The 14,590-nt window shown below is 34.6% G+C and overlaps 1 protein-coding gene across 1 annotated transcript in view; it reads left to right on the forward strand.

The window, feature by feature from the left end:
• Positions 1-14,590, forward strand: part of Il1rapl2 (interleukin 1 receptor accessory protein like 2) — a 1,146,491-nt gene that overhangs the window by 78,675 nt on the left and 1,053,226 nt on the right. Inside the window, exon 2 of the mRNA XM_045139829.1 lies at positions 2,587-2,687. Coding sequence (XP_044995764.1) covers positions 2,603-2,687 — 85 coding nt within the window. The 5' untranslated portion in view covers positions 2,587-2,602. The remainder of the gene's footprint in view (positions 1-2,586; positions 2,688-14,590) is intronic.

Here is a 14,590-nt window from a genome sequence, read left to right on the forward strand (position 1 = left end):
CTATCTATGGATTGGTGATGACCATTTAGGGTAGGTTTTCCCTTCTCAGTCATCCTAATCTAGAAATTCTTTCACAAACATGCCAAGAGATTTTTTCTATTAGGTGATATTAAATCCTATCAAGTTGACAATATTAACCATAATACAGGTGGATCTTGTGTGTGTCTGTGTATGTCCTGTATGTGCACATGTCTATATGTGTGTGGGTGTGCATGCACATGTAGAAGCCAGCAGTGACTAGACTACCTCTATTACTTTATACCTTATTTTCCTGAGACAGTGTCTCTCAGTGAACCCACAGTTCACCAATTTGGGTAGACAAATTACTGAGCAAGCTTCACGGATTCTTCTTTCTACCTGCCCCCCCCCCCGCAAGGGTTCTATGCACATGTCATCATGCTCCTTTTTATGTGGTTGCTAGGAATCTGACCTCAGATCCTCATGCTTACATAATAAGCATTTTACCCTCTAAACCATCTACCCAGCCCATCTACCTTATTGTTTTTGAGACAGGGTTTCTCATTGAACATGGAGCTTACTGATTCAGCTAGATAAGCTAGCCAGCAAATCCCTAGGATCCTTATCTCTATGCTCTCCCAGTGCTGGGATTACAAGCAAATGCCATAACATCTGACATTTTACATGGGTGAAGGGGATTTTGACTAAGGACTTCATGCTTGTGTGTAAGCACATCAACTCACTGAGCCATCCCCTAAAGCCCCCAACCCCAAGGTGGATATTTGAGGGCAATATGAGGAGTATAGCATTTGATAGAACCCGGATATGTTTATAATCTAGGTGTTTCTGTATCTTTAAGGACAAATTATTCAAAATATCCTTATTCAGAATTATGTGTATCATTTAATGTTATCTGATAGTTCTTGCTTTTCTATTTGGGTTTTCTTTCACTCATTATTCCAAAGATCACTATACTTTCACACTCATGACCCTCTTACCATTGTGTATCTTGGATTTATGATGACCTCTGTGCTAGTTGTCATGTGATTCCCAAAAGTTCCTTGATAAGTCACCATATATGTAACCAATTTTCTGAAAAATCTGAATGAGGATAAAATCTTAATATTTTTTCCTTTGCCAAAAAGCCTACTGATGGTTCTTTAGAGAATCCCTTTCCTTGTGAAAGACAATATCTTAGTCTAGTTTCATACATTTTTAATTTATTATGGTTTCATGCCAAATGGTTAAGACTCAGTGCCATTAATTTTAAAAGATGAATGTCACAGTTGAATAAAATGTCTTTCTGTCACATAAATAAACATAATAATTAAATACTGTAAGTGCTGATATATATATTATATATATATATATATATATGTATGTATATATATATATATATATATATGTATGTATATTAATTTTAAGACTTTATCATAATGAGTGAGAGGAAAGAGAGGTGAGGAAAGGGCAATTGGGAGAGAGAGAAAGCAAAGGAGAGGTGGAAAGAGGAGGCATATCCATGCACCATGGTGCAGAAAAGCTATGAATAAAATAAAGAGGCTAGAAACAGCACACAGGAAGCTAAACAGACGAATCACTAGTTCAAGGCTAGCCTGTCTCAGAAAAAGAAAGGAAGGAAGAAAGAAGAGACAAAAAAAAAAAAGGAAACAAAGAGAAAGAAAACAAACCCTAGAGAGGAGCAGAGGACTAAAAGTTAAGATTGGGTAGCCTGCAGGAGGCTGTTTTTGAGGCTGCAAGATGTAGGTTGTTAGGGAATTACTTTGCTCAAGACTATGTAGGAATATTTCAGGAAGAAGGCAAAACCAAATGCCTTGAAAAGTAAATGATCTTAGATGGTCCTAGGACAAATGAAATGATCATAGTAATTAGATAACAAACAAGAAAAGTAGTATAAAATAAAATGGAAGCAGCTGGGTGGGAGGGACACACCTTCATGACCTTGAAAGTCTAAAAGATAGAGTTCATATTTCACTGTTAATGAAGTTGGAGCCATTGAAAAGTTTTAAGCAGGGTGCTCTGCAATGATTCAACTGTGTGCTTTCAAGTTTTCTTCTAGTTCCATAAAAATAAAGCCAAGGGCTGGAGAGATGGCTTAGCGGTTAAGTGCTTGCCTGTGAAGCCTAAGGACCCCGGTTTGAGGCTCAGTTCCCCAGGTCCCATGTTAGCCAGATGCACAAGGGGGCACACGTGTCTAGAGTTCGTTTGCAGAGGCTGAAAGCTCTGGCGCGCCCATTCTCTCTCTCTCTCTCTCTCTCTCTCTCTCTATCTGTCTTCCTCTCTATGTGTGTCGCTCTCAAATAAATAAATAAATAAATAAATAAATAAATAAATAAAAATAAAGCCAGGTGTTAATAGATTATCATTAGTTCAGTAACAAATTTTGAAAGTTTGGGTATCCCTTATCTGAAATGCTTAGAACTAATGATTTTTCAGAGTTTGGAGTTTTCAAATTCTGGGATATCTGCATGAATGTCAACAGTGAAATATCCTTAATGAAATTTCAGGATTTTGTGGTTTTCAGATGCATGTCAATTTGTAGTGTTTTTATTTTTTTTTTGAGGTCAACATACATACTTCACACTTAATCCATTTTTGTTAATTTTTCAGCTGTCAAAGAAAGTGAATGATGAAGCTGCCTGTTCTTCTGGCCCTTGTGGTCTGTTCTACAGTCAGTACAAATTTGAAGATGGTATCAAAGAGAAATTCTGGTAAGTTGATGGCAACTTTCCATTATTAATTCAAATGTGTGGTTTTATGCATATTGAATGAACACTTATGTCTTTAACTAGAAGTGTTTTTAAACAAACACTTGTATCCCAGCAATATTGGAAAGCAGTCAAAATAAAAATTAAGTTCTTTGCCTACCACTGGAAAATATTGTAAAATGAATGGAATTTTGTTAAGCTTCAAAGACCAGTGGCCACTTATTGGTGGTTACATTTGCTAGTGTTTAAACACCTGAGGACAAACATTTACAAGTCAAATGTAGGAAACCACTTGTGCATGCACTCTCTCTTTCTCTGTCTCTGTCTCTGTCTCTGTCTCTGTCTCTGTCTCTGTCTCTGTCTCTGTCTCTGTCTCTCTCTCTCTCTCTCTCTCTCTCTCTTTGTGTGTGTGTGTGTGTGTGTGTGTGTGTGTGTGTGTGTATCCACACAAACATACTTTGCCTCTTATTTGAGTGTTTAGCATCACAGTTTAAAGGAAAGGTTTTGAAAGGTGTCATTGAGCTTTTACTCCCCATATTTGCATGGAATCCCAAGCAGAAATACATGTAAAACACCTAGGTTCAAAAGTATTAGTGTTAGCTAATTGCATGAAGAGAAATTTCTCAATAAGAAATATCTATTCCTAGAACATGGTTGTTTGGCAATCTATCATGATTGTGTTCAGAGATTAGCTAAAGTTAAATATATCTCAATTAAAACTTAATAAGTGTTTAATAACACGATGTCTTTCAGTTTTGATTTTGTATTTTAGTTGTAATTACAAACCTTGCACAAGATATTAAGAATTGATTTTTTGACTATAATCACTTCAGCAAAACATTGAGGAATGCTTTATTATAACAAAACAAAAGGCAAAGCTAGGACTTTCTATTGACTACTAGCTCTATTATTTCTGAGATTTAAATATATGTATTTTATTCTCTCATTAAGTCTAAAATTGAGGCAATAAAGTACATTTTTACTTTTCAAAGCAATATATCTTGGATGGATCTTGGAGTTTAGTTAATTTTTATTGTCTGAGGTAAGAGTGTTTGCTAATTGAAATGCTGTTCTGTTATTAGTATATGAACAAGTTAATTAATCAGTAATTAATTATATATAATAAATATTAATAAGTTAATTAATTAATAAGTCTTTTGCTAATGTGGGTCATGGGCTGTAAAATAGTAAAGAATGCTGAAGTTGAAAGGATTCTGGAATGGTAAAGATAAAGTAATTTATTGATTTTTCTCCTCTTATAGACTCATGCATTTAAATCATCACAGTATAATTGTGACTATCTTTCAGCTGCATTTGTGTAAGATTCTACCTATCATCTCTCAAAATTGGCATATCATTTATAGCTGCCTTTCCTTTTCTTACTTTTCAAGTCACATTTTCACTTATAGTCTTAGTTCAGATTGATTGCTGCTGAAATAAAACACTGGGAGAGATTACATACTAGCAAATATAACATGTTGGACCAGATCCTATTTTCCTTACTCACTTGTGTCATGTCTGTAGCAGAATTTGAAATGATAAAAATGAGTCAAGTGTTTTAAAAGTCATCTACACAATAATAGTTTAATTTGAGTAAAATCTATATTAAAAACAAACAAACAAAAACCAGGTACTATCTGTGTATTCTATCATATATTTTGGTTTTCTTAGTTAGGAGAGAGGCTGATAAAGCATGTATTTGTAGAGAAGGTTATTGATATATTAGTGACATTGACTGATCAATTTTTAAATGTTTCCTTCTTCATTTTTACTTAATGTGGGGTTACTTGTGGCTTACTGGACTTTGTTTATTAGTGAGGCATAGTGCAAGTGGCTTTATTAAATAATATATAGGAAGTTGTTCTACTTAGGGTTGAAGTGTTTGACTTTTTAAATGGTTTGAATTTCTTGCCCTCCTGAACCCTGTTCTTCCTCCTTCAGGATGATAGCAATTGTGATATCAGAGGAAAACTTTTCCTACTGATCTGGACAGTAGGAGTAGTTTGAATGCACTGTTTTTTTTTCTTTCTTTTTATGGTTTCCTGCTTTAGTTTATGGTATATATAGAACAGATGGGGAAAAACCCCTAATATGTTGTTGTTGGCTTATGCATGTCCCTAAGGTGGTTGTTTGTATGTTTATATATCATTTAATTTCATACTACATAAAATTGGATACATGATGAATGAGACATCCTAAATTGTCCATAGGTGATGAAAATAGGAGTTTATTTAACTCATCCCTTCTGTTTAGCTACCTCAATAATAATCTTCCTTTCTAGCAGTAGATTTCTGATAAGGTCCTTATTTCATGTCACAAGTAGATTTATTTGCTCTCTAATTATAATATTCTGTTTTGAGTTACTTTATCTCTTAAAGAATATTGAAAAATGCCTTGACAAACTTAGTTTTGCTTTATGCAGTTTGTACAATCCTTTGTCCTTATCTGATTAAAGATATCTGGGTTCAAGCATACATGGTTGCTCTTAGTAGAGCCAGCAATTAATCTCAGAGCTACCGTTTTTCTCATTTGCCTTCCTCAAAACCAAAAATTAAAGAGGGATTATATTGATTCACTATCACTTATGACTCTTTTGTGCCAAATATAAAAACAGTTATAATGATTTCTGTGTAGTTCATTGTAGTCATGTATCCATTCCACTGAGGTTCCTACAGATATTGATAACAAACATGCAACTTATGCACCAGACAAAAGACTAATGGATGAAACGTAGTTCTTCTCCATTTTCATAACAAGGAAAATTGGGCTGGAGAGATTTTAAAAGTTAAGGTGCTTGTCCGTGAGTCCTAAGGACTTCCAGATTTGATTCCTCAGGACCCATGTAAGGCAAATGTACAAGGTGGCATACAGATCTGGAATTCATTTGCAGTGGCTAGAGGCCCTGGCAGGCCTATTCTCTCATTTTCTTTTTTTTTTCTCTATCTCTCTCAAAAAAATAAAGATTAAAAAATATAAGGAAAATGACTTAATAACAGGCTAAGTTTCTCGTTTTTGGTGTTTTGCATTGATGGGGATTGAACCTATTATATATGCTTGGCAAATGCTTGACGACTGAGCTATTTGTAAAAAATGAGTACATATTGAAGCAAACCATATTGTTTTCAGATATTTATAGGTTTTAGAAGTATCAGTACAAAACATGTTTCTATGTCATGCTCATTGTTAGTGGGAAATCCTATCCATCAACCCTTGGTTAGGAAATAGCAAGGTTGTAGTTGATTGGCCAAATGTGAGCTCACTACCTTCTTCACCAGATAATTGTGATGTCTATCACTATTTGCATTCCCTATTTTTTTTTTTCCAGGAAGTGTCTCACTCTAGCCCAGGATGACCTGGTACTTGCTCTGTAGTACAAGGCTGGCCTTGAACTCATGGTGATTCTCCAACTTCTGCCTCTTGAGTGCTAGGATTAAAGATGTGCACAACAATGCCTGGCTCTGCATTCTGTCAATTTAAGACTATAGTAGATAAGGTAATTTAGAAAGTCTGCGCTATTGACATAGGGTTACTTAAAGGTGTTAGTCATTATGGCAAGAAGTTGGCTAATATCTTAACAAAAGTGAATGGCAGAAATATCCATTTCCTTTTCTAGTAGAGAACACATGTATCTACAATTAACTTTTAACAATATATGTGGGAGCAATTATTCCCATTCAATAAGAGGTCATTTTTTCTCTGTTTTTTTTTTTTTAAATTTTTTGTTTATTTATTTGATAGTGACAGACAGAGAGAGAAAGGGGGGAAGAGAGAGAGAGAGAGAGAGATAGACAATAGGTGTGCCAGGGCTTCCAGCCACTGCATACGAACTCCAGATGCGTGCGTCCCCTTGTGCATCTGGCTAACGTGGGCCCTGGGGAATGGAGCCTCGAACTGGGGTCCTTAGGCTTCACAGGCAAGCGCTTAACCACTAAGCCATCTTTCCAGCCCTTTTCCCTGTTTTTTGATGCTGCTCCTGCTGCTACACACACTATGTGAGCTGTGTTATGCAGTTGTTGCTATTCAACTGACCCAACTGGGCTTCTACAACAAAAGATCAGACATCAGTTTTATGGAAGGATTTGTTTAAATTTGAACTGAAATTGGGTCATCTTATAGTCAGTTCTTCAGCAGTTTGACTGTAGTGGACAGTTCTCTGTGATGTATTGTTGGGAAGAAAGTTACAAAGTTTCAAAATATTTGAATCAGTAGAAAAATGTAGTTCATGTAGTTTAAAGAAGTAAGGAGGATGTGAAGACCTGCTGGCACACGTTGGGTACCTACAAATACATTTTGGATTGACTTACATAAAGACATTCAATTCTGTGTAATAAGAGAATGGATGTGTTTGTCTTGCAGAATTATGGGGTTTTCAGATTATTGATGAGTAGGTAGTTTGTTTTTTTTTTTCTTTTCACTATAAATATATGGTCTTTAGAATTGCTACACAGAGACACAGGAAAACAATAAAGTCAGAAATGGAGGTTAGATGAGCCGACATTCCCGGTATAAGCTATAAAGTCTTTCAAGCCATGTCTGAGTGTAAAGAAAATAATTTCTCTTATGAAATAGATTGTTATATAATTAGAAATAATGTTGAATATTTTTCTCTGAGTTCTTTAAAACAAGACAATAAGATGCTTTTTTTTTTTCAAAATTCTTGTTAGAAGTAAAGTTGCCCTAAAGATATTCATTCTGTGTTGCTTAGCTGTGGAAGATGACTAGATAAGAAATTACAAAATCAACAAGGTGCTATTAAAATTTCATTTCCTAAACTTGCTCTAATGAACTAAGATCAAGGAGAAAAATCCCATTCCATATTCTCTTCTTTAATTTAAAGGGACATTTTGAGACTTGGTACTTGGGTACTTTCATTTCCTTAATTAGGGTGAGTTCTCAGGAGGAAATTGGGTCTTTTAAAGAAAGGAAAGTGTTATGGGACGGGTTAGCTACATCATTGGAAGTGCTGCAGGACACAGTTTGGAGTGTAAGACAAAGTTTAGAACAAGTAGAGGATAGGCAGGAATGAAAAACATTAATCAGAAAGAACTTGTGCCCTAAATCTAGTTGAATGAAATGTTTACTGAAGAAGATGAAAGGGAAATAATTTTAGATTTCTTACTCATCTGGCTTTATATGGCCGCAGGCATAGCTTATTAAATTCTTACTGATTATGCTCCAACTCAATAGTCCTGGTGAGTGAATGAGGAAGAAAAAGAAATCATAACCAACTGAGTCAAAAAACAGTCTTATGGGTAGAAATGAGTGACTAATCAAATTATGGTATGGTAGTTTAAATGTGGAATGTCGCCAATAGCCTCATGTGCTTTTTATGATTGATCCCTAGTTGAGAGGTGAAAACATTCTGGATGAGGTGTTTTGCCAAGGGTAGGCTGTGTGTTGTTATAGCTCAGCTTTCCCCTTGACAAATCTTGTCTTACTCTCTTGCTGCTTTCTCCCAGCTGCTGTGACAAGAAGTGATGCTCAGCCTCTGCTCTACTCTCCTTTCCTTGCTATGGTGAAGCTTGCTCTTGAGACTTTAAAAAAAATCAAACTTTTTCTCCCATTAAATGCTTTTTGATCGGGTGTTTTGTTCTAGCAACTCAAAAGTAAATATAACATATGCTAATCTAATGGACGGCTATGGAACTATCAAGATGACTGGGATTTAGACCATATCCACACACAGAAATGTGAATATACCATAAGTGTAAAAAAGCATAACTCAATGATGTTAATTGTGTACTTACACTAATCAAACTTGAAATAGAATTTGTAATGAAAATTTCATATTCATAGTCAAAAAAGTTTTCTATAAAGATTCTTTAAATGTGTGATCAAAAATAAGAGATCTTGGGCTGGAGAGATGGCTTAGCGGTTAAGCGCTTGCCTGTGAAGCCTAAGGACCCTGGTTCGAGGCTCGGTTCCCCAGGTCCCACGTTAGCCAGATGCACAAGGGGGCGCACGCGTCTGGAGTTCGTTTGCAGGGGCTGGAAGCCCTGGCGCGCCCATTCTCTCTCTCCCTCTATGTCTTTCTCTCTGTGTCTGTTGCTCTCAAACAAGTAAATAAAAAATAAAAAAAACCAACTGGAAGCTGGAACAGTTAAAAAAAAACAAAAATAAAAATAAATAAAAAAAATAAAATATCTTGTTAATTGCAAGAAAATACTGAGAAGATTTCATATGTGACACTCTTAGAGAAAATTTGACTCTGTTTTAAAGTTTTAAAATTGTGTAGGACAGGCCTCCAAAGCTGGGAGACTCAGAGAAGGGAAAGGTGAAGTCTATTCTCTAGAAAAATGTAGAACATGAGGGCAAGCTTTATAACTATGTACAACCAGAATGGTTTCAAATGACGCAGGAGAATAGCCATGGTAAAGGATCCATTGGGGGGTGAATAGACATTGCAGTGGTGCAGCATGTGTGGTAGGAAAGGTAGATTTTAACAAAATGGGAAGCACTTTAAAGGGTTAAGCAAGTCAAACTAATGATAGAGGATTGTGATCATGGTTACAGTGCTACAGATTAGTAGTAGATTTTATTTTTCGGGTGAATAGAGATAAATGATGACTTTCTGCATTAATCTATAGGGTTGAGTAGGAAGAGTAGCCAGGTGAGAGAGAAAACTTTATAATGATTCTTTTGGTGAAAAGCAGAATTTGACATGAGAATTTTACCATAGGAGCATGGATGATAATTAATTTCTTTTCCCCAACTTTTCACTTTGAAACATTTCAAATATATATAAAAGTTGTGAGGATTATGTAATAGCTAACCATATATTCCTCACCCATATTTACCAGTTGTCTTCTGAAAGATTTTTTCCATTGTAAATTGTTACTGAAGACTGGTAGAATCTTTTCTGTAACTATTGACATGAGATGATAATTTCTCTGCTTATGTTAATACAATGAATTACACTGAAAATTTTAAATGATAGGCAGCCTGCTTTAAAGAAATAAAATAAAACCCACTTTGTCATGATATATGGCTGAATGTATTTGCTACTTCTTGGTTAGTTTTTCTGAGGATTCTTGCATTTATATTCATGAATATACTGTTACGGTATTTTTAAATGTCTTAATTAGTTTGTTTCAAAGTTATTTTCCCTTCCTAAAATGACTTAGGAAATATTTTTGGCATCTCTGCTTTCTTAAGTTACATTTTTCTTCTTCAGGAAATGAATACTGACTACTACAATCATCTAGATCTGGAGTTTTCTCTGTGAGACATTTTAGAAAATAAGGTTTTTAATTCTTTAGAAGATTCAGGGCCACATAGACTTTTCTCCTTCTTGAGTCAGAATTGGTCACTCATGTCTTTGTAAAGGGTTTATCTATTCTAACTTTTAAAATTTATTGACAGGGTTAAGGGTATAGCTCATTTGGTAAAGTGCTTGCTTTGCAGGCATGAGGAACTGAGTAGGATTCTTAGAATCCACATAAAAACATGGATATGGTGGCTATGCACCCACCTGTATTCCTATCCCAGTGATGGCAGAGACAGGAGGCTCCCTGGGATACATTGGCTAGCTAGTCAAATCTAACTTTGGATCTCCTGACCAATGAGAAACCCCATCTCAAAAATTAAGAATGGGAACTGGAAATATGGCTCAGTTATTAAGAGCACTTCCAACACAAGCATGAAGGCCTAAGGGGGTCTGAGATTACCTCAGTTTGATTCCCCACATAATCAGCTGAATGTGATATTCATGTCTATCACACTAGGCCAGTGGGGAGTAGAGACTAGAGAATGCTGAGGCTTGCAAAATGGCAGCTCCAGGTTCAGAGATACGCAATCTCAAGGAAACATGGATGAATGATAGAGGAGGTACCCCTGATGTTCTTTCTTGGCCTCCACATGCATGCACAAGGAGCATATATATCTACACACATGTGCATACATACCACATCACACACAAAAAATTGTGTATAGTATTCTTAAATATAACACCTAAGGGTGTTCTCTGGCTTCCACATGTACACACACAAAGATGCACATGCATAAAAGGCATTGGTGTAGAGTCATATATGATATGCATTCATTTTTTTAACATTTGTGAGATCCATAATGTCCTCTTTTTAAGTTCCAATATTGCTTTATTATTCTTTTATTACTTTGACTTGTCCAGTTTATTTAGGGATTTATTAAGTCTCTTACTCATTTTAAGAACCAGGTTTTGTCCAAATTACTTTACTTTGTTAATTTCTTATTTGCTTATGCTCCATTCTTTATTATTTCTATCTACTTAATTTGCATTTAATTTGACCTTTGGTGTTTTTTTTTTTTAGTTTTTTAGAGCATAAACTTACATAATGGGTTTTTTAAAAATCTTTCGTCTCCATTAATAAAGACATGTAAGGCTACACATCTATCTAACTAGTGTAACTTTAACAGATACTGTGTAGTAATGTTTAGTTATTCAAAAGAGTTTATAATTCACTTTGAGAGTTTTTTCTTTGATTTGGAGTTATTTAAAAGTATGCTACTATGTTTTTTAAAATTAAATTCATAGATTCTTAAAATTGAATTTTTATCAAATATGTAAAAATTGAGAAATGTACCTTTTTTTAGTACTGGGACTAAACTGGTAATCTTTTACTATATCTGCCTGAGTTACTGAGATTAGAAGCTTGTTCCACTGTGGTTGAGCTAAAATTGTACCTACTAGTGTGGTGTTATATGAAGTTTGATACATGTATACATTGTGTAATATTTAAATTAGGTTAAGCATATCTGTCTCCAAAAGCATTTCTTTTTCTTTTCTTTTTCTTTCTTTCTTTCTTTCTTTCTTTCTTTCTTTCTTTCTTTCTTTCTTTTTTTTTTTGTTTGTTTTCTGAGGTAGGGTTTCCCTCTAGCTCAGGCTGACCTGGAATTTACTATGTAGTCTCAGGGTGGCTTGAACACCCAGTAATCCTTCTACTTCTGCCTCCCAAGTGCTAGGATTAAAGGTATGTAACACTACACCAGCTTATTTTTCTTTATATTGGAAAATTTCAAAATTTTTTCTTTAGTATTTGAAGCATAGTTTGCTATTAATATATTCTCTTTATTATTTACTTAATCTATGTGTGCGTATGGATGTAAACATTCCATAATATACCTGTGGAGGTTGAAAGACACCCTTGGGAGTGTTGGTCTTCTCTTTCTACCTTGTTTGAGACAGGGCCTCTCTTGTTGTTTGCTGTTGGGAAGGCCAAACTAGCTAGCTCACAAGCTTCTGGATTTCCATGGCTCTGTCTTCCTTGACCATAGACATGTGGAGATTATAGATGTATGTGCCACCATGTTTGGTTTCATGTGGGTGCTTGAGAGCCAAACCCTGGATTGATACACTTGTGGAACAAGTGCATTTAATCACTGAGTCATTCCACCAGCCCAACCAATATTTATTATTTTTAATTCAGTTATATCATATGTATGATATAGAAAATATACTATATAATTTCAACCTTTCCAAGTTTATTGGATTTTATTTTATGTTCCATATTATGACTCAATTAATGAATATTCCAGATGAATATTCAGAACATATCAATTATGTTATGGTTGGTGACTATTTTTTGTATCTTCTATGTCTTTATTAGTTTTTTGGATACTTTTTGAGTCAATTAGTGAAAAAGAATTTTATTAATATATCCAATTATAATTGTGAATTTGTATTATTCTCCCACTATATGTATAAAGTTAGAGAGTTCGAAGCATTTGCCAGTTATAGATGTTAGAATTGTTATGTTTTCTCAAAGAAGTACCTTATTAATGTTATCCTTGAAATTTACTCTGCTATGCTAATATATCTGTATTATATGACTTATGCTTGCTGGCTACTGTTTATCATTTTATCTTCTTTTACTCTCAATGTATTTGCAGTTTTAAAGTATATCATTGTACACTGCATATTACTGAGGTTTGTTATCCTTTAGGTAAATTATGTAGTCCATTTGCTATGAACATAATTCTTGAAATGCTTGAATTTAAGTCTACTCTATTGCTATATTTTTTCATTTGCCTCTTTTCATGCTTTCCTGCTGTCATTATTTGTATATTGACACATTTGTGATTTATTCTGGGTTAAATGAATAATTACTGTTATTCCATTTGTGTCTCTTCTGTTGGCTTTGTAACTATTACTTTTTATTTTTTTTGTGGATGTTTAAGGGTATGGCACATTTTATTAGAATGCAGTCACACATTTTATTTTACTTTTTGTCAAAGGCTGCTTTGGTGCTTCAGTGGCAGAGATTATTAGTTGCCACAAATACTGTGACCCACAAAATGTAACAAATTTACTACCAGGCCCTTTACAAAAAAAATAGAGAAGGAAAGAAAAGAGAAAGAATGAGAGAGAAAAAAAGAAACAAAACATGCTTACTCATACATCCTAAACTTTACAAAGTCCACCTGGAATCAATACTGTACCACTGCATGCTTCACACCTATGCCATTATATATGTGCTGCTTTCTGCTCTCTGTTTATCATTTCATACTTATATTTACTTGTAACATACGGTGTCATAACCTGTATTTCAAACTCATACTTTACCTTGTAGTTCACCAATACAATAACCTTACAGCAGTGTAAATTCTGTTTAGGTAGCCACTTATTCTTCCTGACCATATCTTTCACACATCTTATGAATCTATGTTACACTCTCAGTAGTTTTGCTTTAAACAGTTCTTACTAGTTTACTAAAGTAGCAGAAAGCATAGCTTTTATATTTCTCCTGTATTTACCATTAATTAAGCTCTATTTTCTTCCTGATATTTTGAGTTTCTTTTGGTATTTTTTCCTCAGCTTATAAACTAGCCTTTATTGTTTCTCATAGCACAAATTTATATGAGAAAATTCCCTTAGCTTTTGTATATGTGAAAATATTTTTACATGACTCTCAATGTTGAGGGTTACTTTCCCAGGGTATAGAGTGCTTGGTTGACAGTTTTATTACCTAATGATGTCATAACATTGTTTTCTGGCCTCTTTTGGTTTTGATACAAGGGAAATACTCACTATATCATTCTTCCTCTGTTTGTAATCTACCTTTCCTTGGCTGCTTTAGAAAAATTATCATTGTTTTTCAGAGTGTAGACTTTCTTGTGCTGCTACATCCCCTGTATTTATCACATGTAGGGCTGGGTGAGATACTTGGAACTTTCAATTGATATTTCTTATCAAATTTGAAATGTATTTGTTGTCTTTAAAATATTTTTCTGCCTTATTATCAAATATAGTGTCTTGTGTAATTCCTATGAAACTTTTGGTTGACTATTTTTTTATTTTTATTTGTTTGTTTGAGAACGACAGAGAGAGATTGAGAGAGAAACCGAGAGAGAGAGAGAGAGAATGGGTGTGCCAGGGCCTCTGGTCACTGCAAACAAAGTCCAGACTCATGCGTCCCCTTGTGCATCTGGCTAACGTGGGTCCTGGGGAAATGAGCCTTGTACTGGGGTCCTTAGGCTTCACAGGCAAGCACTTAATTGCTAAGCCATCTCTCCAACCCTGCTTGACTATTTTATATTGCTTTTCAGATCTTGAACTTCTGTTCAATTTACTTTATTTTTCTCTGTTCTTAGGATTGGAAATTTTCTATTGATTTATCTTTAAGTTAATTGATTCCTTTTTCTGCCATTGTCTCTAACTCTATCCTCTGGAAATTTTACTTCAATTGTAGTTTTCAGCTTAGGAATTTTTATTTGCATCTTTTCATAGTTTCTACTTTTCTGTTGATATTATCTGATCACTCATTAAGTACTCTTATATAAGTACTCTTATATTTTATATCTTTGGACACTTTATTATTAGTTCTTTGTATGTATTTATTATTACTGCCTTAAAGGTTTTGTGAATTTCCAGTGACTTGCCATCTTTATATTGTTTTATTTTCTGCCCTTTCCTATTGCTTTGGGTTAGT

Source organism: Jaculus jaculus, chromosome X (assembly GCF_020740685.1).
Source record: "Jaculus jaculus isolate mJacJac1 chromosome X, mJacJac1.mat.Y.cur, whole genome shotgun sequence".
NCBI classification, from domain to species: Eukaryota; Metazoa; Chordata; class Mammalia; order Rodentia; family Dipodidae; genus Jaculus; species Jaculus jaculus.